The 26,319-nt window shown below is 43.1% G+C and overlaps 1 protein-coding gene across 1 annotated transcript in view; it reads right to left on the bottom strand.

Moving 5' to 3' along the window:
- LOC137333006 (ubiquitin-like protein 3) overlaps positions 1-25,143 on the bottom strand; it is a 39,116-nt gene extending 13,973 nt beyond the window's left edge. The window contains exon 1 of the mRNA XM_067997075.1: positions 24,460-25,143. Coding sequence (XP_067853176.1) covers positions 24,460-24,483 — 24 coding nt within the window. The 5' untranslated portion in view covers positions 24,484-25,143. The remainder of the gene's footprint in view (positions 1-24,459) is intronic.
- Positions 25,144-26,319: the final 1,176 nt, after the last annotated feature.

Here is a 26,319-nt window from a genome sequence, read left to right as displayed (position 1 = left end):
TGCCGAGCAAAAGACAGATATTAGGCGGGGTGACTAAAAGCTTGGTCAAAGAGGTGGGTTTAAAGAGGGTCTTAAACGACGAAAATGAGGTGCAGAGGTGGAGGGTTTAAGGGAAGGAATTCTACAGTATGGAGCCTCGGCGGATGAAGGCATGGCTGCCAACAAAGGGGCAAAGTCAAAGGGGAACCTGGTCCAGGATAGGATGGGGGCTGCAGAGTTTTGGATGAGCTGAAATTTGCAGAGGGGGGGAGAACAAGAGAGTGGCCAGAAGAACATTGGAATAGATGAGGGTTTCAGCAGCAGATGGACTGAGGCAAGGGTGGAAGTGGAAGTTAGCGGTGTTGTGATGGTAAACGTGTGATTGAATAGGACTGAGACTGTGAACAGTCTGGTTCAGCCCAAGACAGTGGCCACGGAGGGGGATGAAATCAAGGGTATGGACTTTGTGATGGGGCCAATGTGTAACTGGGAGAAATTGATATTGGGAGACAACAACACATTCAAGAACTTGAGGTAAAGGTGGTCAGAAATGGGGTGGTAGTTTGCAAGGACAGAGGGATTGAGGGTGCATTTATTGAAGGGGGCACAATGATGGCAGGTTTGAAAGGGAGGAGACAGTACCTGAGGAGAGGGAACCATTTAAAATGGTAGCTAGCATGGGATCTTGGGAACAGGAGGTGGGTCCCATGGACAAGGTGAGCTTGGAGAGGGCATGTAAAGGGATGGGAGAGAAATTAGAGAAAAATGGACGATTGGGGAAGGGAAAGGGGAAAAAGCAGCACAGGTAGCTGAATGAATGGTCTCAATCTTAGAGAGAAAGAAGTCCAGAGTTCCTGGCACTTCTTGTTGAAGGTGAGGCTCAAGGAGGCAGGGAAGAGGCATTTAGGGAGACACTTGCTCGTGGAGAAAAGGGGCTGGGGTTATTTTGCTCTAGAGGATGATCTTGGAGTAGGGTACAGTTTTGGCAGAGGATAGGGAGGACGATAATGCTGAGATGTGAGAAAACTCAAGGGGACATATTCAACAACTTGCATTCACATGCCACTTTTAAAGCAGAAAAATGTCGTAAGGCGCAAGTTACTCCAAATTTGCCTCCATCTCTGGGGGGAAATTCTTGGTTACACACTCCTACGATCACAAGATACTTATTGATGAGGAACAACAACTTCCTGATATCAGTCCTAAAGTTGCTTTTTATTACTTCGAACCTGTGGCCCTTTGTCATACCCTCAGAATTTAAAGTAATAAAAGTATTTACCTCTTTCGTTCTATTAACACCGTGTCAGTTTGGCTTGGTGGTAGCACTCACTTGCAAGTCAGATGATGGGAGTTCAAGCCTCATGCCAGGATTTAAACACATAGCCCCAGAAAATCGTCAGGCCTGCGATCTGGGTAACTACAGCAGGTGACCCTGGAGGGTCATCATGCAGTGTCCAGTGTCACGTTTGAGGCCTTCTGCAGCCAATGGGCATGCAAGGCGTTAACTATCATTGATGAGGAAAACATGATCATTTAGGTTTATTTTATACAGTACATTTCTTAGTTTGATTGGACCATCTGCAGTAGTGTGAAGGAGACACTTGTAGTGCTGTCCTTTGTAATGGTGAAGTTGGGTACCTAGTGTCACCCTATTGTTCCTAATCAAAGTACTTTATTCTGTTAACTCTCATATCTCCAAGATCACCTCTCTGATACCTCTTTTCAACATTGAAAAGCCCTAGTGTATCCAGTCTTTCCTTAGAATTCAGTTCCTTGACATATGATTAAGGATCTGAATCAAGGCTCTTCTCTGTACTGCTGCTAGCATTTGAATGTCTCCCTTGTACCCCAGTGACCTGAATGAGTACTCCAGGTATGCTTTGACCACAGCACTACACAGTTTGATCACAAGTTCCTCTGATTTGTATTTCATTGTTTTGGCTCAACATTCTATTGCCTTTGTTGATTGCTGTTCTGCATTGATGATAGACTTGATGCTCAACATGTCCTGAGACTCTCAAGGCTCTTCCAACTTCCAAGACTGGAAACTCCCAGCGTCAGATTTTTTTTTTTGGGGGGGGGGGGGGGGGGAGGGGGAAATCATGTCTAACTTGCTTAGACACAAGAAAAGTCAGACATGAACAGTAGAACTACAATGCAGAAAAGCTGCAGAATATGGTCCAGCAATATATCAGAGTTGACAAACTTCACTATGAAAACTCAACTGAATCACAATTATTTTAAACCAATCTGATGTTAAAACATGCAGTTTCATGTGTGTTCGACATTTTCATTTACCTCAACGTTAATTCTGATAAGTTACAGCCAAAACGTTAAATTCTTTCAGATGTTGATCAACCTATGCATTTTAATTTCAGGTTTCCGCATTTAATTTTTCTTTCCTACTATTGCAGTTTCAGTATTATGCCAACAGAGGCCTCAGTAAGCTAGAATTCCCCCTAGTGACAGAAAAACAGACCTGCAATACATGAATACAGATTGCAAGTTCTAAGAGATACTTGCTGTAGGTTCTGATCTCTCAGTCGCCAAAAAAGTCAGCACTGTACCTCAGACCAATTGAAATCACCACCAAAATAGTACTCAACAGGTCAAACAGTTGGTATGTAAATTCTGCATGGCATTTTAGTGATACAAAGGTTAGTCAGTTTATTAAACAAATGCAGCTCATCTATACACAGCATGTTATGTCACTGGAGATGTTCTCCAGTTGTACAGTGTCAATTTAGAATGGGACCCAAATAAGGTGTCCAAATACACCTTATTCCTTCACCCCCAATTTTCTATCTATCTTTTCTGAAGACAGTCAATCTGGGGTATGATTCTACTGGTACTGACAACTCTCTGGTAAGTGTAGGCCTCAATAATGTCAGACTATTCTGACTTTAGTGTTGTCACAGCTGTGCCCAATCCTGTTGTTAGAAATCCATGTATAAGGACATACTAAGAAGGGTCACTGGAAAGCAACCAGAAGAGGGAACCCAGGCTGGTTTATCCCCAAAGGCCATCATGTCCAACTACCGTGCTGCAATTTCTGCATTGGCCAAGATAAGATAACTCAGTACAGACCAAGGATCTTACCCAAGACCTGAAAGACGAGGAGAGGAAGTAAAGCCTGCACAGCTTCGAAACATTTTATACTCAATGATCTTTCTATTTAAAAGGCAACCGTTTTTCAAATTTGAGATTTAATTTCCATTCCCTTCCCCAACTTCGTTTTACAGCACAACAGATTCTGAACAGTCAGAGCATTTCATTTTCTTTTCAATCCCAGGGTCTCCAAAGAATATAGGGATATTTTCTCCATGCATCACAAGGATTTCAAAGCCAAATCAAGAAATTTGCTTTTTCTTGAACACATGCATCTATTTGCATATAGATTTTTAAAAATCTCAAATGTACTCCAGGTGAATTTATCAAAATATAGTTTTCTGCAATTCTATTTATACCATTTTTCTTTCAAGCCAAGGTAGTCTGAAAACAGATTAGAACATTGTTACATTAAGAGTCATGAATGATACCACAAAATGGCAATCTACAAATCCTATGCACTGCTGAACTTCTAATCTCAGCCACATGTCAAGGTCTTGGAGATGGTACAGAGGAGATTTACTAGAATGGTATCAGGGATGCGGGAATTCAGTTATGTGGAGAGACTAGAGAAGCTGAGATTGTTCTCTTTAGAGCACACAAGGTTAAGGGAAGATTTAATAGATGTGTTCAAAAATCATGACGGGCTTTGACAGAGTAAATAAGGAGAAACGGTTTCTACTGGCAGAAAGATCGGTAACCAGAGGACACATATTTAAAATAATTGGCAAGAGTGCTAGAGGTGAGATGAGAATTTTTTTTTAAAAACGCAGTGAGTTATGATGATCTGGAATGCACTGCCTGAAAGGGTGGTGGAAGAAGATTTAATAGTAACTTTCAAAAGGGAATTGAATAAATATTTGAAGGGGAGAAAATTGCAGGGCTATGGAGAAAGAGCAAGGGAGTAGGACTAATTTAATAGCTCTTTCAAAGAGCCAGCAAAGACACAATGGGCCGAATGGCCTCCTTTTGTGCTGCAAGATTCTACGATTACCATGGGGAGGTGCAAGAGGCCAGAATTTCCCCATCAAGGGAAAGAATGGAAATAAAATGGGAGGCAGCCTCACACCTTTACCATGCTAATGACCCTTGTGGGAACCAGTTTCAGATTAACAATGGTCTGAAATCAGGTGGTTCACGAACAAATGTGAAGAACCGTACAAGTTTACAGCACATAAGACGACCATTTGGCCCATCGTGTCTGCATTGGCTCTTCACTAGAGCAATTCAAAAGCGATTCCACTGCCCTGATTCTCTCCTGTCTTTGATTCTATGGAGGGAAGAGGGTAAGTGAGAATATACAAAAGGGGGCACCATATTTTTTTTTTTAAAAGTCAGGCTTATCCACTCAATCAGCAAATGCACCATCATCCAGTGTGATACATAGCATGAAGATGCCAGGTTCAATCCCTAATTTACACCTAGTGATTTCATCTGGGGGTGGAGGGTGGAGTTACACACAATTGGGTTCAATGCCTCTGGTAAAACAAAAGGGTTCCTGTTCATTAATATTCAGTGACACCTTCAAGAAAAAGTGTCTTTATGGATACCTGGCTCAGCTGTAACGCTGCCTACAGCTGAATACCATTACCCAGGCAAAAACAAGAATGGTTTCTTGGCCAAGGTATTACAGATCTGCTGACATTCATGGAATGTCAGCAGATCTGTAATACCTTGGCCAAGAAACCAACAGAGTACCCTTTGTCGTCCAGTACTTCCCCGGAGCGGAGAAACTACGCCATGTTCTCCGCAGCCTTCAACATGTCATCAATGACGACGAACACCTCGCTATGGCCATCCCCACACCTCCACTACTCGCCTTTAAACAGCCACCCAACCTCAAACAGACCATCGTTCGCAGCAAATTACCCAGCTTTCAAGAGAACAGCGTCCACGACACCACACAACCCTGCCGCGGTAACCTCTGCAAGACATGCCAGATCATCGACACAGATACCACCATCACACGAGAGGACACCACCCACCAGGTGCATGGTTCATACTCCTGTGACTCGGCCAACGTTGTCTACCTCATACGTTGCAGGAAAGGATGCCCCGGAGCATGGTACATTGGCGAGACCATGCAGACACTGCGACAACGGATGAACGGACACCGCGCAACAATCGCCAAACAGGAGGGTTCCCTCCCAGTCGGGGAACACTTCAGCAGTCAAGGACATTCAGCCACCGACCTTCGGGTAAGCGTACTCCAAGGCGGCCTTCGAGACACACGACAACGCAAAATCGTAGAGCAGAAATTGATAGCCAAGTTCCGCACCCATGAGGACGGCCTCAACCGGGATCTTGGGTTCATGTCACGCTACACGTTACCCCACCAGCGAACAAATGTTATCTGTTTTTAATATAACGGGTCAGTTGCTGTCTTTTCTATGTTTCTACCTCTCTATCTCTGTTTTTTTTTGTTTGTTGTTTTTTTTGGTGATTTGTATATTCTGAGACCTGGCAGGTAACACCTGTCTGTCTGCACACTGATTGCCTTGGCAACGGGCAGTTGAAAAAACTGTCTGTTATCACCAGCATTGTTCTGTGAATTATAAATGCGACTTCATTTCGAGGACTTCATTTCCACATCGTTCACCTGAGGAAGGAGGTAGCCTCCGAAAGCTTGTGAATTTAAAATAAAATTGCTGGACTATAACTTGGTGTTGTAAAATTGTTTACAATTCATGGAATGGGCAGCACCTTAGAGAGAAAAATTATGGTATACCACAAATCTCTACCAGGGTACTGCATATAGACCATTGCTCTTCATAGAATCATAGAAACTTACAGCACAGAAGGAGGCCATTCGGCCCATCGTGTCTGTGCCAACGAAAAAGAACTATCCAGCTTAATCCCACTTTCAAGCTCTTGGTCCGTAGCCTCGTAGGTTACAGCATTTCAAGTGCACAGCCAAGTTCACTTTAAATGTGATGAGGGTTTCTGCCTCTACCACCCTTTCAGGCAGTGAGTTCCAGACTCCATCACCCTCTGGGTGAAAAAATTTCTCCTCAACTCCCCTCTAATCCTTCTACCAATCACTTTAAATCTATGCCCCCTGGTTACTGACCTCTCTGCTAAGGGAAATAGCTCCTTCCTATCCACTTTATCCAGGCCCCTCAATTTATACACCTACCATTTATTGTGTATTCACTTGCCTTGTTTGCCCTCCCCAAAATGCATTACCTCTCCCTTCTCCAGATTGAATACCATTTGCCACTTTTCTGCCTACCTGACCAGTCCACTGACATCTTCCTGCAGATTACAGCTCCCTTCCTCAATATCAACCACACGGCCAACTTTTGTATCATCTGCAAACTTCTTAAATGTAGGGGGCATGATTAAGTCTAAATCAGTGATATATACCGCAAAAAGCAAGGGACCTAGTACTGAGCCCTGTGGAATCCCACTGGAAACAGCCTTCTAGTCACAAAAACACCCGGCGACCATAACCCCTTGCTTCCTGCCACCAAGCCAATTTTGGATCCCATGGGCTTTTACTTCTTTCAAATCACCAAAAGGTTTCTGTAATGTCAAATACAATGATTTAATTAGCTCAATTTAACACAGTGTATTCAGATTACTTCCTGTAGCCCTGTGCCCTAGGAGAGGGTTAGAAGTTGTTCATAAAACTGTGTCCCCAACCACTGGGCTGAAGCAACTCTTAATAAATGCCGTCACAAAATAACAGGCCTCAAAGTCCTAAGACACACTCAGGCTGGTGATCCACTGACACCCAAGCAAATAGCACACTCGATTTTTTGTGCACCCTTGTAATAACCCAGGAGAGCTTTTGAGTTATAGGTGACTGCACCACTGACATTAATCCTGGTTAATACAAATGCCACATTAAAAAAAAGTGAATGGTGATCACTTATTTCTCAATGTTTAAAATGTAATCCTCAATTTAAAAATCCAATTCCACAATATAAAAACGGAAGTGCCCCATGTTCCAGAACATAGTAAAGTGAAGATTTTAAACTGCATTTTTAACTCAATCATACAATTCCTATACATAGTGAATAAACTCCATGCAGGCATTTTAAAACAACACTGAAATCCTAACTCTCAGATTTCTCTGTATATGAAGCATCTGTAGCCAACTCTAACTGGCCTCTGCATTATAATTGTTCTCCCCTGAAGGTACCAACTATTGCTGAGGTATGTTATGAGTGCCAACAGCCCTTTAGTACTGTGCTGAAATGGATATTCTTCACATGTGAACCTATTCCCCCATTAAGGACATCCCTGATTAATCCTTGCTTCTCCCACTTGGAGAAGCAAGGATTAATCAGGGATAGTCAACATGGCTTTGTCAAGGAAAGATCATGTCTGACTAATTTGATTGAATTTTTTGAGGGGGTGACTAGGCGTGTGGATGAGGGTAACGCAGTGGATGTGGTATACATGGATTTCAGTAAGGCCTTCGATAAAGTCCCGCACAGGAGACTGGTCAAGAAGGTACGAGCCCATGGAATCCAGGGTGCCTTGGCACTTTGGATACAAAACTGGCTTAGTGGCAGAAGGCAGAGGGTGATGGTCGAAGGTTGTTTTTGTGACTGGAAGCCTGTGGCCAGTGGGGTACCACAGGGATCGGTGCTGGGTCCCTTGCTGTTTGTGGTCTACATTAATGACTTGGATATGAATGTAAAAGGTATGATCAGTAAGTTCGCTGATGATACAAAAATTGGTAGGGTGGTAAATAGCGAGGAGGATAGCCTCAGTCTGCAGGACGATATAGATGGGTTGGTCAGATGGGCGGAACAGTGGCAAATGGAATTTAACCCGGAAAAGTGCGAGGTGATGCACTTTGGAGGGACTAACAAGGCAAGGGAATACACAATGAATGGGAGGACCCTAGGCAAGACAGAGGGTCAGAGGGATCTTGGTGTGCAAGTTCACAGATCCCTGAAGGCGGCGGAACAGGTAGATAAGGTGGTAAAGAAGGCATATGGGATACTTGCCTTTATTAGCCGAGGCATAGAATATAAGAGCAAGGAGGTTATGATGGAGCTGTATAAAACACTGGTTAGGCCACAGCTGGAGTACGGTGTGCAGTTCTGGTCGCCACACTACAGGAAGGATGTGATCGCTTTGGAGAGGGTGCAGAGGAGATTCACCAGGATGTTACCAGGGCTGGAGCGCTTCAGCTATGAAGAGAGACTGGGAAGATTGGGTTTGTTTTCTTTGGAGCAGAGGAGGCTGAGGGGGGACATGATTGAGGTGTACAAAATTATGAGGGGCACAGATAGGATGGATACTAAGGAGCTTTTTCCCTTCGTTGAGGGTACTATAACAAGGGGACATAGATTCAAGGTAAAAGGCGGGAGGTTTAGAGGGGATTTGAGAAAGAACTTTTTCACCCAGAGGGTGGTTGGAGTCTGGAACTCACTGTCTGAAAGGGTTGTGGAGGCAGGAACCCTCACAACATTCAAGAAGCATTTGGATGAGCACTTGAAATGCCATAGCATACAAGGCTATGGACCAAATGCTGGAATATGGGATTAGAGTAGACAGGGCTGATGGCCGGCGCGGACACGATGGGCCGAAGGGCCTCTATCCGTGCTGTATAACTCTATGACTCTATGACATCAGAGACAGCAGAGGCTATTGGGTAAAATACATATCTGGGCAGAAAAATGGCAATGAAATTTAATGCAGACAAATGTAAAATTTTACTTTTGAGGAAAAAAAATGGGCAAGACATACTCAGTGACTGGTGTTGAAATAGCTGAAGAAGTTGAAAGAGACCCAGGACTTGAGGTTCAATGTGTCCGGCCAATATCGAGCAGAATGTTGAATTAAATTGCTAACACAGTAGACGATAGCGATTGTACTGCACCTTGAGTACTGTGCCCGGTTTTGGTCACAGAGAAACAAGAGAGATGTTCAAGCGCTAGAGGCAATGCAGATAAGAGCCACAAGGCTGATCTCTAGTGTAAAAAGTCTACATTAGAAGAGAAGACCAGAGAAACATGAGTTTTTCAGCCTGTAAAGGTGGCATCTGAGGGGTGATCTTACAGGAGTTATATAAAGTAGTTAAGGGTATGGAAAGTCAGAATATTACTTTAAATTAAATTGCAAGAGAACACAAGTTTAAACTAACAAAAGGTAAATTTAAGACTGTCAGCAGGAAGTTCTTCACAGTGATTAGCACTTGGAATGGACTCTGGGATAGTGTAGTGTAGGCAAAAAAACTTGGAATTGTTTTAAGAAACAATGAGGGAGAGGGGCCAAATGACTCAACTTAAATGTAAACATTTAATTGCTTCAAATATATATTTGACTATTTACTAATTTAAAATCTAGAGCATCACAGCTACTGTTAAAATTTGTGCTGCTCAAAAAAAAAAGTTAACCTAGATATATCTAGAAAAAGTACTTGCATGACATGTGAGGGCTTACCTATGGGATTTGTCAGAGTTGCTGAACACCAAAAAAAAGTCCTTTGGTCCTATGCTCATTATCCAAATTAAATAGCTTGCTTACTTTAATATTATTTTGAAGACCAATATCAAGTTTTACTTTCTCTAGGTGACAGTAAGTTTAGTTGCTTGAGGTTTTCTTCCTAACTTAGTTCCCCCAAGGTCTGGAATCATTCCAGTCACTCTTCAGTGAATCCTTACTAATGAATCTATATAGCGATCACTACACTTCAAATGTAATTCATTGGTTGTGAAGTGCTTTGGGACATCAAGATAAGACACTACAAAAATGTAAGTCCTTCCTTCTATATCCTTTTTGAGATAGGGTAACCAAAACTAGACTATACAGCGAGGAGTTGGACGCCATTATATTAAAATAGAAATACCGGAGTTTCACCATCAGCACCATTCTCAAATTTAAAGACAGTGCCACTCAGTTCTTCTCACTTGCCTTATTTTTTTTTTAAAAAAGAGTAGTGTTTGCAATAATAATGTTACTTTTCTTTTAAAAAGAGAAGCAGAGGAAGGAAAATGCAAAAGAGAAACATTTAAAAGCTACAGAGCCAAGCAACAGACTGGTGCCACTGACTACAGACAGCCACAAAAGCAAAATATCTGGGAACAATAGGTTCAAGCAAAGTCAGAGCCTCTTTCACTGGTCCTTGCAGTACCATCTGTTACAGCCAGACAAGGGATACTCTCTCAGACTGGAACACAATTACAGTGCAAATTTTCAGCAGAAACACAGCTAGCATTTTAATTAGGGGCAGTATCAACCCCTTCCTTCCATCTCTGTCACACACAAACAACTAGCACATAAATTATCAGATTTAAAGCTGCAGTGGGTTAGACTATTCTTTTCAGCTCATGCCCCAGTCTAAATTCAGCCTTGGCTGATGCAATGAGTTTTCAATACTAAGCTCCCTCTATGAGAGCTGTAATGTCCCAACTGAAGATAGCTTGGACATTCTCAATCCAATTACTGATAGACAAGTCCAAGGCACAACACTCCCTTCAGTTTAGCAATCTCACTTAGAACCCACAAGGATGGCTGATGTGGAATTTAAGAAAAATCTGTGGCCCAGCAGGGCAAATGTTGGGTGTTTTTGTTGAAGGGTTGGGGGGGGCGGGGGGGTGAAATTTACATTTTGGGGAGAATAGAAGAATTGAAAGCCTAGCAGAGATCCTGGATACAAGGGACAACCTGTTGAATCAGGGTGATTAGAGCTCTTCTTGATGAGAAGCCTAGCACTTTCCAGGTAAAAGTAGTCCCTTTCTCCCCCTGCCGACCAAAACTATAAAATTGGAAAAAAAACAAAGCCATTTCTTCTACCAGAAGCTGAAATCTTCAATTTTCCGCTCTTCAGATGATCTACTTGCATCCACTGGTGGCATGCTTGAATAATGTAGGTTATAGGAACAGTCTATGCACATCCTAGTGGGACTTGGTTTACATGATTAACTAGCCTGGGTGGGGGTGGAAAGAGGAGGAGCGAGAATATTGGAGTTCTCTACCCCAGAGGGCTGTGGATGCTCATTGAGTATATTCAAGGCTGAGCTAGATAAATGTTTTGGAAGTGGGGGGGGGGGGGGGGGAAAGAGAAAGGAAAAAGAGAAAAGAAAAAGAACAAACCATGATCCCACCCCTTAGGTGCCTCTATCTGCCCGTAGGCTTCTGACTTTGCAAAACGTGCAATCCTATCACCATTAAAAAGGGCCAAATTTAGTGAGTACAGCAGTGTCATAAAAAGAATAAGTTTCAAATACACATTTTGAACCCCCCCTCCCCCACCCACCAGTCCTATTTTAGTCACCTACATAAGTTAAGTAACCTGAAACACAAACAGGACTGATTTGCATTCTACATAGAAAATTTGACAAAAATCACAGATTACATGCCCCAAAGCACCAATAAAAATGCATGAAACCCTGAAATTGCATAATAAACTTAGTCACCATAAACCAGTGGGCCCATTTAGAAACAGATTACATTCTAGAATGTAATCCCCACAACACCAGTTAATATCCCACGTTAAGTCACATCAGTCTTTTTCAGGTACCGTAATACAGTGGCCCTGCTCATGAATCAGGCGAAACAATCCTTCTTGCATTACTATAGCAACAACATTTCCAGAGAAAGTGATGGTGAACTCATCTCCAGATCATAAAAGACATCTCCTTCACATCACAAGCACAATTTTAAGGTAGTGCAGAATCTCTGTTGCAGCTGCAATACAAGACCAATCAATGGGGGGAAAAGACAAGTTTGTTACAATTGGTGTGCACCATAACAAATGATAGTGAGACTGTAGCTTCTGTCTGGCATCTTTGGATTACCCAATAAAGACTCCAGCATGTGTAAATAAGACCTGTAATCTTACAATTTTTAAAATGAGGTATGTGTAGAAAAAGTGCCGATAATGAAACACTCATTTGTTCGTTAATTCTGTAGTCAGGAGTTGGCAGAAATGGGGGAAAAGTATGGCATGCTTTTGCTAGTTCACCAATCTATTTCTCATTATACGATATGGGCAGCGATTAACAAGGACTTTGTGCATGCCGAGTCTCATAAAACCTCTCAAGGATACTTGGTCTCAACTACTAGTGTGATTATCAAGAGTTTTAAGACTTTTATTTTGGGAGAGATACTAAATTGAAGTGTACTGTTGTGAAATAGCCAGTCTGTCTTCCTCACTCTTGCTTCTATTAATTTTGGAGCTTTTAGAGCATAGTTCTCAGGCTGTCAGAATGTTATCAGTCAGGCAATTGGAGAGATCCGAAACACAGAGATCCTATACCTGAATTCATCCATGTTCTATACAATGCATACCTGAATGGTAAAGAAAAAGTACCATTGTTAACCCCGCAGCATGCTGTCCTAGACAATTTTGGGCAAGTCATGTTTCAGTTCGTAGGGAGTGAGGGCTTAACTATTGAAGTGAACATTTACATGTTCAATCCTGCTCTGCATCAGATCAGCTAATCTGTTGTATTAGCAGCAGTAGGGCAGCAATACAATTGGCCTCTTCATCCCTGGGTTACAGAATGGAAAAATCAGGCAGGGTTTCCACTCCTAATTGCTATCCAATGAACCTAGTCATTGGTGGGCGTGTGGATGCCAGAAGACAAGGGCATCGGTGATATCCCATTGCTTTCATTTCATTGATATATGCAAGACTTGCAATTTTACTTCCGACCATGTGTGAACTCAAGGCCATGTGGCAAAAAGGGAAAATGGATACACAGAAGGAAGGCTTCAAATTACATCTACCAGTCATTGAGCTGTATGAAGGGGGACCATCGTTCGCAGCAAATTACCCAGCTTTCAGGAGAACAACGTCCACGACACCACACAACCCTGCCACGGTAACCTCTGCAAGACATGCCAGATCATCGACACAGATACCACCATCACACGAGAGGACACCACCCACCAGGTGCATGGTTCATACTCCTGTGACTCGGCCAACGTTGTCTACCTCATACGTTGCAGGAAAGGATGCCCCAGAGCATGGTACATTGGCGAGACCATGCAGACGCTGCGACAACTGATGAACGGACACCACGCAACAATCACCAGATGGGAGGGTTCCCTCCCAGTTGGGGAACACTTCAGCAGTCTAGGTCATTCAGCCACCGACCTTCGGGTAAGCGTACTCCAAGGCGGCCTTCGAGACACACGACAACGCAAAATCGTCGAGCAGAAATTGATAGCCAAGTTCCGCACCCATGAGGACGGCCTCAACCGGGATCTTGGGTTCATGTCACGCTACACGTAACCCCACCAGCGAACAAAAGTTATCTGTTTTTAATATAATGGGTCATTTGCTGTCTTTCTCTTCCTTCCGGATGTTTCTATGTTTCTGCCTCTCTTTTTTTTTTGGTTGTTTGTATATTCGGTGGCCCTGTAGGTAACACCTCTCTGTCTGAACACTTTGATTGCCTTGGCAACGGGTAGTTGGAAAGACTATCTGTAATCACCAGGTATTGTTCTGTGATTTATAAATGCGAAAGGTTCGAGGATTTCATTTCCAAATTCACCTGATGAAGGAGGAAGCCTCCGAAAGCTTGTGATTTTCAAATAAAATTGTTGGACTATAACTTGGTGTTGTAAAATTGATTACAATTGAAGGGGGAAGCCAGCCTCACAATGATACATCTTTGCCGAAACTTTGTGCATGGGAACGTGGATTAAATCAGGTAGTGATAAGTAACCCCGGTAAGCAACTTTGCTATAACATCATGTTTCAGCACTATAGTCAAGATCGATGGCAGCTGACAACAAACTAGATAACTAATGGGAATGATTTGTGGCTGTTAGCTTCACCAAAGGGGAAGGAAAGGATCCAATATCTTTTCTACAGAATACTTCCACATTTGTCATCAGATCTTCCAGAGGAGGCAAACGTGAACTCAAGAGGGGTAATGGAGCTTGCTCCAGTTCCACTCCATGGTAGCTGGCTGATTTTCCACCTTCAAATAACCATCAAGCTGTAAAGGGTGCCCATTTGGCACTCACAGCTTAGCCAGCAGCATCTAAATGAGGTCCAAACCTTGTTTATAGCTCATGGACTAGCTTCTATGATTTCCATTGAGATGAGACAGGCATGAAACCTTCAATGCCATCTAGAATAACACCAGTCACCTCACTGGCACAAATAGGAGGATCAGAAGAGTAAAAGCAGCACTTGAACTGAGGGGAAGAAGCAAAGAATTCTCAAATGTCATCTCAGTTGGCTGATGGTGACAAAGACAGGCCTGGTTTACAGAGTGGGGGATTGGGCCCATCTGCATCTCTGATACAAGCGGCTCTATGGTGATGTCCTGATATATGGGGGTTCTTACTAAGAGCCAATATTGTTTTTTTATATCCAGGAATGCCTCAATTTTAATATTCTCATCCTTGTTTTCAAATCCCTCCATGGTCTCACTCCTCCCTATCTCTAACCTCCTACAACCCTCAGATCTCTGCGCTCCTGCAATTCTTGCGTGCTCCTGATTTTAAATCACTTTACCATTGGCAACCGTGCCTTCAGCTGCCTAAACTCTAAGCTCTGGAATTTCCTCCCTAAATCTCTCCACCTCTATCCTCCTTTCAGACTCTCCTTAAAACCTACCTCTTTGACCAAGCTTTGGTCACCTGTTCTAATAACTGCTTATGTGGCTCAGTATCAAATTTTGTTCGATAATGCTTCTGTGCAGCACCTTGGGACGTTTTACTACATTAAAGGCGCTATATAAATGCATGCTGTTGTTGTTTAGAATCTGCAGTGCAGCCAAACAAGTAGTCCTCATCCGTCTTTTGGGGCTATTTTATCATTGATCTCCCCAGGTCATGAAGGTTTTGATGACTTTGCCTATGACAGTTCAATAACAGTGAAGTCATCTTTTAAAATTTATTGCACTTTCAAGATGAAGTCTTGATGGCAGCCCTTCAAAAAAACAAAGTGCATTTCTCAAACTGCTGCTGCTTTATACAGCCATGATGTGGAGATGCCAGTGATGGACTGGGGTGGACAAATGTAAGGAGTCGCACAACACCAGGTTATAGTCCAACAGCTTTATTTGAAATCACAAGCTTTCAGAGCTTTGCTCCTTCGTCAGGTGAAGTGCTTTATACACCATTAGACTTGCCTTCAAAAGTTACAGAAATTCAACATGAAAAGGTCCCAGAGGTAGAGGGCTCAGACGCTTTTTAATATTCCTGTGTCCGGTTTCATGTAGACCATTGAAAATATGCCCTAGCAAAAAAAGATAGAAGGCAACCCTCGCAACAGAACTAGCCAGACAAAAAGCAGTCCAACAACAATGCATTACATACTGACTACACAGTTCTATGCAGAAAGCTTCTTGTATGGACTTTGCAAAATCTACAATATACACCCATGTATATACTGTAAGAGAATCAGAACATTTCTAAACTTCCCTTACATTGGCAGCCCAATGATTTTGCATAAGATGTAAAGTGACTTGTCAGCTGTTGGTTTTGCCACCTAATGAATATCCTAAATGGTGTAGAGGAGAAAATTAAAACGATGCCAGAGAAATACCCTATATTTAATTAACAAGAGCTGTCAGCACATATTCAACTCTCAACTCAATATTTCCAAAATACCCAATCATATTCCTACAGCCTACTTGTGAATAGGAAGAACAAGAAATACAGAGCGACTACTTGATAGAGAAATAAACTCCCAATGATCCCAGGCACACAAACCAAGGTTGGGAATGCCAGAGTATGGGGCCGAATGGCACAGCTGCCAATGGCGGAGCAAAAGGGGTGGGGGGAAATCCACAAAAGGCCAGAGGAATGGAGAGTTTGGGGAGGTGGGTTGTAGAACAAGGAGGTTGCAGAGATAGGGGTGAGGCTATGAGGGGTTTCAAAACAAGGATGGGAATTTTAAGTTTAAGACACTGGGGAATCAGGAGCAAATTTAGGTCAGGAAGGACAGGGATGATGGATGAGCAGGAGTTGGGGCAGGATAGAATAGAGGCAGAATAGTTGAGCTGATGTTTATGGAAAGTGAAGGATGGGAGGCTGGCCAGGAAATCATCAAGTCTGGAGGTAACAGGCATGGGTGAGGGTTTCAGCAGCAGATGGGCTGAGTTATGCTGCTCTCTAACATCACCTCCATAAAAGTGAGGAAGGGAAGGGGGCAAAGGAAGGGGAACCTTGGGGAACTCCCAAGATGATGGTAGAGGTAGCAAAACAAGCCATTGTTAGAGATGCTCCAGCTAAAATCAGATAGGTAAGAATGAAACTATGTAAAGGGGGAAGATGGTGCGGTAAAATGTGTCAAAAGCTGCAGAGAGGTCAATGAGGGACAATGCTCCAGGGTCACAATGAATATCAGGTGAATAAAGGATCGGGCTCAGCTGTTATGCCCTTGCAGTTAAACTGCCCATTAATGTGCACTGTTTGGACACGTAAAGGCAGCCCACTAGGGAAAGTGTCATCAACAAGCAGTCAATGCCTTCAGTTGAGGAGGAAAAGCTAGCGAAAATAAAAAGGTTTTTTAAAAAAAAGCATCTTTGGTTTTCTTTTTCCACATGCCAATTCTGTCCCTTCTCTTCCTGAAGCCATTAAATCCTTGCTGTGGTACAGTAGGTACCACAGCAATACTTTGCCCAAGGAACAGATTCATTTGTGAACTTCAATACAGTGTCTGCAGGCTTTTCACCTTTAATGGAGGAAAATCACAGCTGAGTTCAGTTATGTCCTCACAGACACCCATACATTTGCACTGCCAGCAGAGGTCACAGGAGCCACCATGAGTAGGAGCAATGCATGATTTTTCTCCTCCCTAATCTAGCAGACTGAGGCAAACTATAGCACCCAAAACCTCCACAGCAGGGATCAGAAAATTCAGCACAGACCTGGAATCTACTAGTCTATATGGCTCAGCTTCTTATTAGATAAACTTGCTGAGCCATCAGGCAGCTTCAAAGCTGTTTGTAATAATGCCCCAAAGTTTTAACATGATCAGCAGCTCCAAAGTGCTGGCAGCAAACACGTGGCAAGTTCACAATGTCAGCCAAGTTCACCACATCAGCCAAGTTACAGATTACTAAACAGGAAGTGACAGAAGCCACCTCTGCAAACCCTTTGGGGGAATCACTGTCTCCCCCCCACCCCATCCCCAACATCCTGAAATGTCAACAACCAGAAAGAAACATACAATAGCTCATTATCTAGAGCAGATGTATCACAATCACAATCAGAATCAAGAAATACAGGTCTTTACAGGAGTAATAGAACCCTAAAGGCCAAAATCCACTCACTGTCATTGTAGAGAAACCCATTGTGCTGTCTCTTGTATTGTACAAAAAAAGTGACAAAATACTGCCCCATTACTTCCACTGTACAGTATTCCTGATAAAGGCAGCAAAACAAAATCCTCATCAAAGCACCTGTTTCTTTAAAAAATGGTACACCTTCCAAAGTTATGCAACTTCCAAATTTTGTGTGCAGACTGCTACCAGGATGGGCTCAAAAACAACCCAACCCGGATCTACCATTAATTCAATAGGAAAAAAAGGCCAGAACATAGGAAATAGGAGGAGGAGTAGGCCATACAGCCCCTCGAGCCTGATCCACCATTCAATAAGCTCATGGTTGATCTTCAACCTCAACTCCACTTTCCTGCCTGATCCCCATATATAGAGTCTAAAAATCTATATCTCAGCCTTGAATATACTCAATGACTCAGTATCCACAGCCCTCTGGGGGGTAGAGAATTCCAAAGATTCACCACCCTCTAAGTGAAGAAATTCCTCATCGCAGTCTTGAATGACCGACCCCTTATCCTGCAACCATGCCCCCTAGTTCTAGACTCTCCAGCCAGGGGAAACGACCTCTCAGCATCTACCCTATCAAGCCCCCTCAGAGTTCTTAATGTTTCAATGAGATCACCTCTCATTCTTCTAAATTCTAGAGAGTATAGGCCCATTCTATAAAACTGTATAAAACTCTGAGTAGGTCGCAGTTTGAGTACTGTGTGCAGTTCTGGTCACCACATTACAGGAAGAATGTAATTGCACTAGAGAGGGTACAGAGAAGATTTATGAGGATGTTGCCAGGCTGAGAGGTGATTTAATTGAGGTGTACAAAATTATGAGGGGCCTAGATAGAGTGTATAGGAAGGACCTATTTCGCATAGCAGAGAGATCAATAACCGGGGGCATAGATTTAAAGTAATTGGTAGAAGGATTAGAGGGGAGCTGAGGAAAATTTTTTTCATCCAAAGGATGATGGGGTCTGGAACACGCTGCCTGAGAGGGTGGTAGAGGCAGAAACCCTCAACTCATTTAAAAAGTACCTGGATATGCACCTGAAGTGCCATGACCTACAAGGCTACGGACCAAGTGCTGGAAAGTGGGATTAGGCCGGGTGGCTCATTTTTGGCCGGCACGGACAAGATGGGCCGAATGGCCTCCTTCTGTGCCATAAATTTTCTATGATTCTACTCAACAGCCAGGAGCATCCCCTACAGCAGCAATTTTATCCACTGTAACTACTGCAGTGTCACCATAATGGCACATCAAGACCCTGGGCCACAAGATTAATTACAGATCAGGAAGGTCATTTGGCCCATAACAATTTCCACCCATTGTAGCATCCAACTCTTTCTTAAATGGTTCCAAAGTTTTTCCCTCCACAACTCCATCTAAAAAAAGGTCTATTCCATATGATGAGCACTCTTTGTGCAAAGAAGAATTTGCTATTAGCTCTAAAATTATCTTTACTAGTTTGAACCTTTGCCTCCTTGTTCCACTCTCAGAGTTTAAGTTAAAGTAATATCCCATGTTAACTTTTCCTTTACCCTTAACAATCATATTCCTCCATAAAATCACCTTTCAGACACCTCATTTCTATGCTGCAAAGCCCAAGTTTGTCCTCATAACTCAGACTCCTGACACTAAGGATCAACCTTATGGCTCTTATTTGCACTGCCTTCAAGCACTTGAACATTTCTTCTTTGGCAACCTGAACTGGACTTCGTATTCAAGATGCGGTTTGACCAGAGCACGATGACATTTGATAATCCCTTCTCTGACTTCTATTCTACTGTTTTAGCTGTGTAGTTAAATATTTTATTTGCTTTGTTGATTGCAGTTCTGCATTAGTTGGACATATTTAGCATCGAGTGTACTAAGACTCCCAAGTCTTTTTCAGCATCATCCTCAGCTATTTCAACACCAGTCATGGAGTACATGTGTCATTTATTTTTCTTTCCTAGATCTAGCACTTTACATTAGTCTGCATTAAATCGGTTTAGTATTTGTAACTGCAGTTCATGGAAGTGCTGACCAAGCACAAAAACATTAGCTACCATCTAGCAATGGGTTTAATCAAGCTTCAACTGTACTGAACACTTTAGACTATTAGGAAGTTTCATTTTATTGACTTCATGGTTGATAGGAGATCCCCAAACAAACAGTTGCAATTTTAATTAACCTCTTGTGAATTAATTAATAGGCACAAGATTACTCCTACCACTAATGTCGGATGGCATTTAACAACAAAAACAATTCTAACTACTGCATTATCCATTGCAGTGGAAAAAAACCACCTGTGACCATTTACTGGGGTATCTTGGGTCAGAACAACACCCTCCACTCATTCAGGCTATTGGTAAAAGAACAAGGAAAAGAGACGGAGACAATTTAGCCCATCTACTTCACTATGGTTAGCGAATTACTCAAGATTATTCCTTGCCCCCGGGATAAGTGCCTTGGGACATTTTACTACATTAAAAAGGTGCTATATAAATGCAAGCTGTTTGTGCGTCAGTTATATTTACATTACAAGTTCTTTAGCTAATGATCTATAGCTTAAAGCAAACACCTCCACAATCTTAATTTACAAGGTTGAATGATATTTCACTGTTCTCTTCACCCCCATCCAGGTCAAGATTTAGCTCACCTAAGTGCTCGTCACAATTCATTGATCCAAAGATAGTTAGCATCTTTTTTGCCCTTCTTTGAACCCATACTGGTGTTGTTCATTTTCCAAGTACATGGACCAAAACCAGACATTGTACTCCTAAGTGCGGTCTCATCAATACTTTTACAGCATCAGTAACACTTATTTACACATCTACTCGATCCAACCTTCTTATATACCCGCACATTCCATGATACCAATTACATTTCAGACTGCAATAATCGTTCTTTGAACTTTTTGCTCAGTTACAATATTGAGGTAAGTGCAATTCTACAATAAAGTTTGAGTAGTCTCGCCAGCTGCTGTAAGATAGAGATATTGCAGAGATTTCTCTTCAATGTTTTGCCTTCTTCAGTTTAGAAAAGTTAGGGCCAATGCAAATTGTTGGGACAACAAGCTTAATGGGCTACTTGATCATTTATTGCCCCCTCCTATATTTTCTGAAATACAAGAGGTGAACTGGCTAGGAGAGGTTCTTGTGCCAGGCAAAGTGCAGGAGCAGAAACCATCAGTAGATTGTAAAACAGAAATCTTACCATTTCAGATGGGCACCTGTTAATTTGAATCTTTTTTAAAAAAAAGGGCCAGGCTCAGCAATTCCTTCCTGGTTATTTCTCCTTTGAAATATTTGTATGCAATCTACCGCAAATTATTCAATCACTTTCAGCTATGTCAAATTCCCTTTTTAATTATTCCACACACAGCCGTGCTTTGAAGTATAATGAGTACAGAACACGTGGGAGCCCCAGCCTCTTTTTACTCTCCCCAATGCTAGTGTATTGGAGAAGCATTTTAAACACAAAACTACTAGTGTTTAATTAAGCAGAAACTAAAACTCTAGAAAAAGGTTTAAAAAAAATACTGCCAGATTTACCCTGGTTAGCTCTTGGAGTCAAAGTTAAGCAAACTAAAAATCATTCGCTGTAAAAGAATCTTTGTTTTTGCTCCCCGTAGGGGGTAGCATTCAAAGCTGTAGGCCATAAATTGTTTTTCCCCTCTGCTTATGCAACACTAATGCGTGATCTCACGGTTGCCATGGCAGTGCTATTGGTGCAACTGGTCAGCTTGGGGTTTTTCCTCAATCTTTTCAGAAACTGAATGCGTTGTTCATACAAGTCTCACTTCCATCCACAGCCAGTAGATAAAGCTATGCCAACAGATTAAGTGGAATCAGCAACTCTGTGGAGAATGTTTTTTGCCGCAGGTACGTAGATAGCACACAAGAACAGTACCCCATTCTCTCCGATTATTGTGCCATGATGCACAGAATGCAAAGGATCCAAAGACTGTTACCCTAATGGATCAGTTGGCAATTTACTACCCCAATGATACGGAGCTCTCCAAACCACGAAAATCATATGTTTAATCTCCATTTGTGTCAAGTTAGTGGGATAGCAGAAGATCCTCTACAATTGCCCAGTGCCAAAGCTAGGGAAGAGAAACTAAAAAAGTCATGGTTCTCACCCCTGACTACTTCTCACTGATACTGCTGGAAAATATGCATGTGTGGAGATCAGATGAAGACAGGGTCAGGCTCAGCAGTGATATCCCATGGTCAGATAGTTTTCCAACAAATATTGCCCAGATTCTTAAGTCTGGGTGAGGTGGAATTGTAATCCAGCATAGGTCAGTGTCCTCAGGAGAAGGGTGAAAATTGGAAAAATCATTTTAAGTTAGTTAGTTAGTGCTGCATGAAACCCACCATTGAAAATATGCATACATCACTCAAGGGCTGTTTTAAAAGGCAGAATTGGGTAGGCATAACAACTAAGATCCCTGATAATATGTGCAATTGGGGTAGCCATTCTACTTCAAATCAGTTCCCATGAGTGGATAATCAGTACAGCAGTAAACATTCTCGTGCCCAGTAATGAACACTTCAGGGGTAGCAATGATCAGAAAGTTGAACAATACAAACATTAAACTCAATGATCTGAAGACTTTCCACACTGCATGGGCACCCATTGCTTGAGGTAGCCAACATCCTGACAACAGTCCTTTTCAATCTCTCTTCCCCACTCCCATCATCTTGTTAGGGGACCAGCACAATGTGTGCACCTGAGCAGATATAGGTCTTCAAAAGAATCAATTTTGTATGATCTGACTGATCAAGTTACACAAATAAATTCCTGGTCCATGGCCAAATCTAGCTACATTTAAAATACAAGCATGAGATTAGAATATAAACCCCAAAAATCCTTTATCTACTCAAGTCTGACCATATTATAGATTATATGGAGGACAGTGAATACTTTTGCAATTCATCATCCAAAAGAACTTACTGTTTGGCTCTCAAAACAACTCTGGTTGAAAATACTGGAGAACTAGAAGAGTATTTAGATGCAGTAATCCAACCAACAGGGCGCAGAATACATCATAAAGCATGGAAGCAGTGTACCAACTACTCTACACAGAGGTGGGGCTAAGATCAGGAACCTTGCCAAGTGAGGGACTGAACCTTGATCCGACCACTCTGCATTGGTAACACAACTCCTGTTCATTTTAATTTTTCTCTACAGTAGTTTCTCAGATGATTAGCAGATTTTCTGTGGTATTGCTCATTAGGGAGACAGAGGATACATCATTTACACACCTCTCGCAAACCATTGGTTCAAACTCTGCTGGCTCAGTCACTCTCCGTTGCCTCTCGGCCCTTTCATTCCACTGTACAGCCTTCACCTGTGCCTCAGTTACCATCCTGCCCCTCAAATGGCTCCTGGATCCACTCCCGCTCCAGTTGACTCTAAAAACTTGCACATTGGCTTGTGGACACTCCACGTTGTTGATAAGTGAACTTCATCCCGCCACTGGGCCTCAGGCTTTAATTTTGGACCGTTTCATGTAGTCAACTCTGTCTTCTGATTACAAATACAATATGTTGCACCTAATCTCTTGCAATACCCATATAACCCAAATATCCTGTGTGTCCATTCATGTGCACATTATACCTGCCAGTCCAGACCTGACCTGTACCCATTAATCCTATATTCCTTTTCCCCATGCTCCCTCATTCTCTCGGGTGCTTCACTTCCCCCACCCTGTCATCCGCCCATTCCTCCTTTCATTTCTTCCCCCCCTCAGGCACTTAGCTTTCCTCCCCCAATTCCCACCCCAACCCATTATTATTCTTCTGCCTTCACTGGCTCGAAGCCTCCCCAAATAAATCTATTGCTACCTTCTGTGCAGCTTTTGGCATTCTCCAAAGGGCCCAAGACACCCATTACTGTCTTCTTCCAAGTAACAACTCTCTCTGACCAACCTTCCTGCCGTACATACCTACTGGGCCATAACCTCACCAACTTACTTCCCATCCTGCTCACCCCATCAACCACTGCACCCTTAGACTTTGCCAGATTAAAATCTCTGCCCCTTCCTGTATTTTCCTTCAGAATGTCCATTCAGAGTGAACAAGGCCCTTGCCATCCAGGACCTTGTTGCAGATGACTGTATTGATATCCTGGCTTTGACTGAAATTTGATTCAACTGGAGAGGGGAAAACCTTCACCATCTCTCATCCTGGTTGTACCTCCTGGTATGGTCCCAATCTTTGCTCCCTCTATTTCAAGGATTGAAGACTGGTATGCATCTGGTGCACAACTGGTTTAGCTATCCATCACCAGATCTGCTGGACCACATCAAGCTCCAACAGGCCTAATTTCTCTGCCAAAATTGCCCATTACACTAGGATTAACCTGGAGATCAAAAATAACACTCACCTTTTCTCCACTACCAACTGCCTCCTTAATACCTTTGCCCTGCCCCCTCCAACAAATGCAAGGAGCTCACCAAGAAAAAGAGACCACCCACTCAGGAGCATCTGTTGTTTACCCCCTCCCAGCCAAATTTCCTAATTGCTACCCCACACTGAACTCCCATCATTCTAGATTCTCTCCCATTTCCCCATGACCTCTTCTCTTCCATGTGACCCACCTCCTGCTCCCTTGACCCCTATCCCACTAATCCACTGACCACCCAACTTCCTATGCTATCTCATATTGTGAATAGTTCTCTGCTCATGCACTGTCTTCCTCTCTTTCAAAACTACCATAGCCCCCCTCTAAAAGAAAAAAACACCCACTACCCTTCTTTCCTTTCAAACCATCACCAATTTCCCACATCTATGCCAACATTATCCAGTTCTACATCTCCACAATCTCTCTTGAACCCTCCATTGCCTCTGTGCTGTCAGTGCTTACTCAACATCCAGTCTCAGATCAGCCACAATCTCCATCAGATAAACACTGGGATGACCAATGATACTGTTTTCAGCTCCCACCACAAACTCCACAGCATTGCTATTGAATCCACCCACTCTCACAGGCTGAACCAGAGTTTTCACAAACTCAAACATGCAGACTATTTCTTCATTAACAGCTGATGAACAATTCCAAAAGTAACATCAGTTTCTTCAACCCACAAAAAAAGTTTGGGGTTATTAAATCTGCCAGGAGAAACTGCCACAATTAGTCCATCAAAGTAAAATTCTAAACAGAAACCTACCTTATCAATAGATGCAGAAGACATCTTGTTGGAGACGTTTAGAAACTAAATGTAGTACCCCGTATAGGCTGGAGAAGACTAGGGGACCGACTGCAATATTACAGAGACCAGGAGGGTTCGGGGGAAATAAGCCTGTGCCCTTAATCCAACCTGCGAGGGCCCCAGATTTTTTAAAAATTCAGCCCTGATCAGACAGTCTGAAACCCGCTGACCGCAGTGCCTCACACTGAAAGACAGGTTTGTAGGCAAGTGTTCTGCATTGACATTGGAAACAACCAAGTTCCTGGCTGCCGCCACCGAAAATATCTCACGAGGGCTTTTAACTTGGTTTGCAGCAAGTCGCTTTGTCAGTGATTACAGAATATACCTTAACATAAAAAATATAAAGTGCCGACCAAGGCTGTGCTATATCGGATCCCCCTCCCTGCGCCGGATTGGAAAAAGCCCCTTCTCCTTCCTGCCACCCCCAAGTCCTGCCCGGGTGACTCCCTCTCACCGGGGCTTGATCATCCTGACACCAAACCCCGTCAGCAGCTGACAGTTCCCCCACAGAAATAACTTGAGTTCTGTTTAAACAGCAAGCTACGTGTTAACATTGCCCATTGCCGCTACTTTACACATCGGCTTCTCCTTCTGTTTATAACCGGAGCCGGGCACCCAGCGACATGGCGGCCGTCAGCCCCGGCAACTACAACGTCACATCCGGTCATACCCACAAGGATTCTGGGAACTGTAGTCTTTCCTCCTTCACCCCAGAATTACCTTCCACTGAACCACTGTTCATTGACATATTGTGGGTGTCCATGCTGTGTTCAGGGGGATGATGAAGATGTACTCATTCGTTTTATGGTAAACTATTAAATCTCTAACTTCTTCTAGATCTGATGAAAGGTCATCGACCTGAAAGGTTAACTCTGCTTCTCTCTCCGCAGATGCCACTTTTAATTAAACCTATAATTTGCCCCAGTGTCATCAAACAAAAGATCTAACAAAAGTTCCCCCTTTTTAGAGGGGCACAACTCAAAAGGCAAAGGAAACTTTACAATTTTAATAATAATGCTTCCACCCATGACCAGTACACACTCCAGTCCCTGCGGTGCTCATCTCTCCACAGATGCTGCCTAACCTGCTGAGTGCTTCCAGCATTTTCTGTTTCTATTTCAGATTTCCAACATCTGCAGTACTTTGCTTTCATTTTATGGTGAGTTATGCTGCTGCTGAGATGTTCCTGGTATCTGTTGTCCACCTAACAAGAATTCTAACCTGCACTTGTCAGCTGTCTAATAACTAACTAATAACAATATTGACATCTATTTGGGATACAGATGGTTCCAAGATGACATGCCTGATGGTAAATTTGGTTGATGATTGACCAGCCTGTCTGACTCATTGGGCTCGATGTTACCAGGGCTGCGGGTTCGCGGCGGGGGGGCTATTGGGCGCGTGGGTAACGCGCCCGGTGAAATCAGTCTGCCCCGCGTGCGATCGCAGCCTAATTGGATCCACTTACCTGGTCTTCCGGGTTCCCCGCTGCTGATCTGCGCGTCGGGTGGACTGCAAATGCGCAGTAAGCTCTGTCAGCTGGAGGAGCTCTATTTAAAGGGGCAGTCCTCCACTGACAGATGCTGCAACAAATAGGAAAAATTACAGCATGGAGCAGCCCAGGGGGAAGGCTGCTCCCAGTTTAATGATGCCTCACCCCAGGTATCATTAGATGGGGTGAGGAGGAGGGGGAGGACAGAGATCTTCCCCCGGCGGGTGGGAGGAAGCGGCCTGCCTCTGCCACCAAGAAGGCCTGGCTCGAGGAGACCTGCACCACCAACATATTGCCCACTTGCATACAGTGCAGGAGGCGCTGCA

The sequence above is a fragment of the Heptranchias perlo genome, chromosome 15 (assembly GCF_035084215.1).
Source record: "Heptranchias perlo isolate sHepPer1 chromosome 15, sHepPer1.hap1, whole genome shotgun sequence".
NCBI classification, from domain to species: domain Eukaryota; kingdom Metazoa; phylum Chordata; class Chondrichthyes; order Hexanchiformes; family Hexanchidae; genus Heptranchias; species Heptranchias perlo.
The sequence above is the reverse complement of the archived record's forward strand: the minus strand, read 5'-3'. Positions and strand labels throughout refer to the sequence as shown.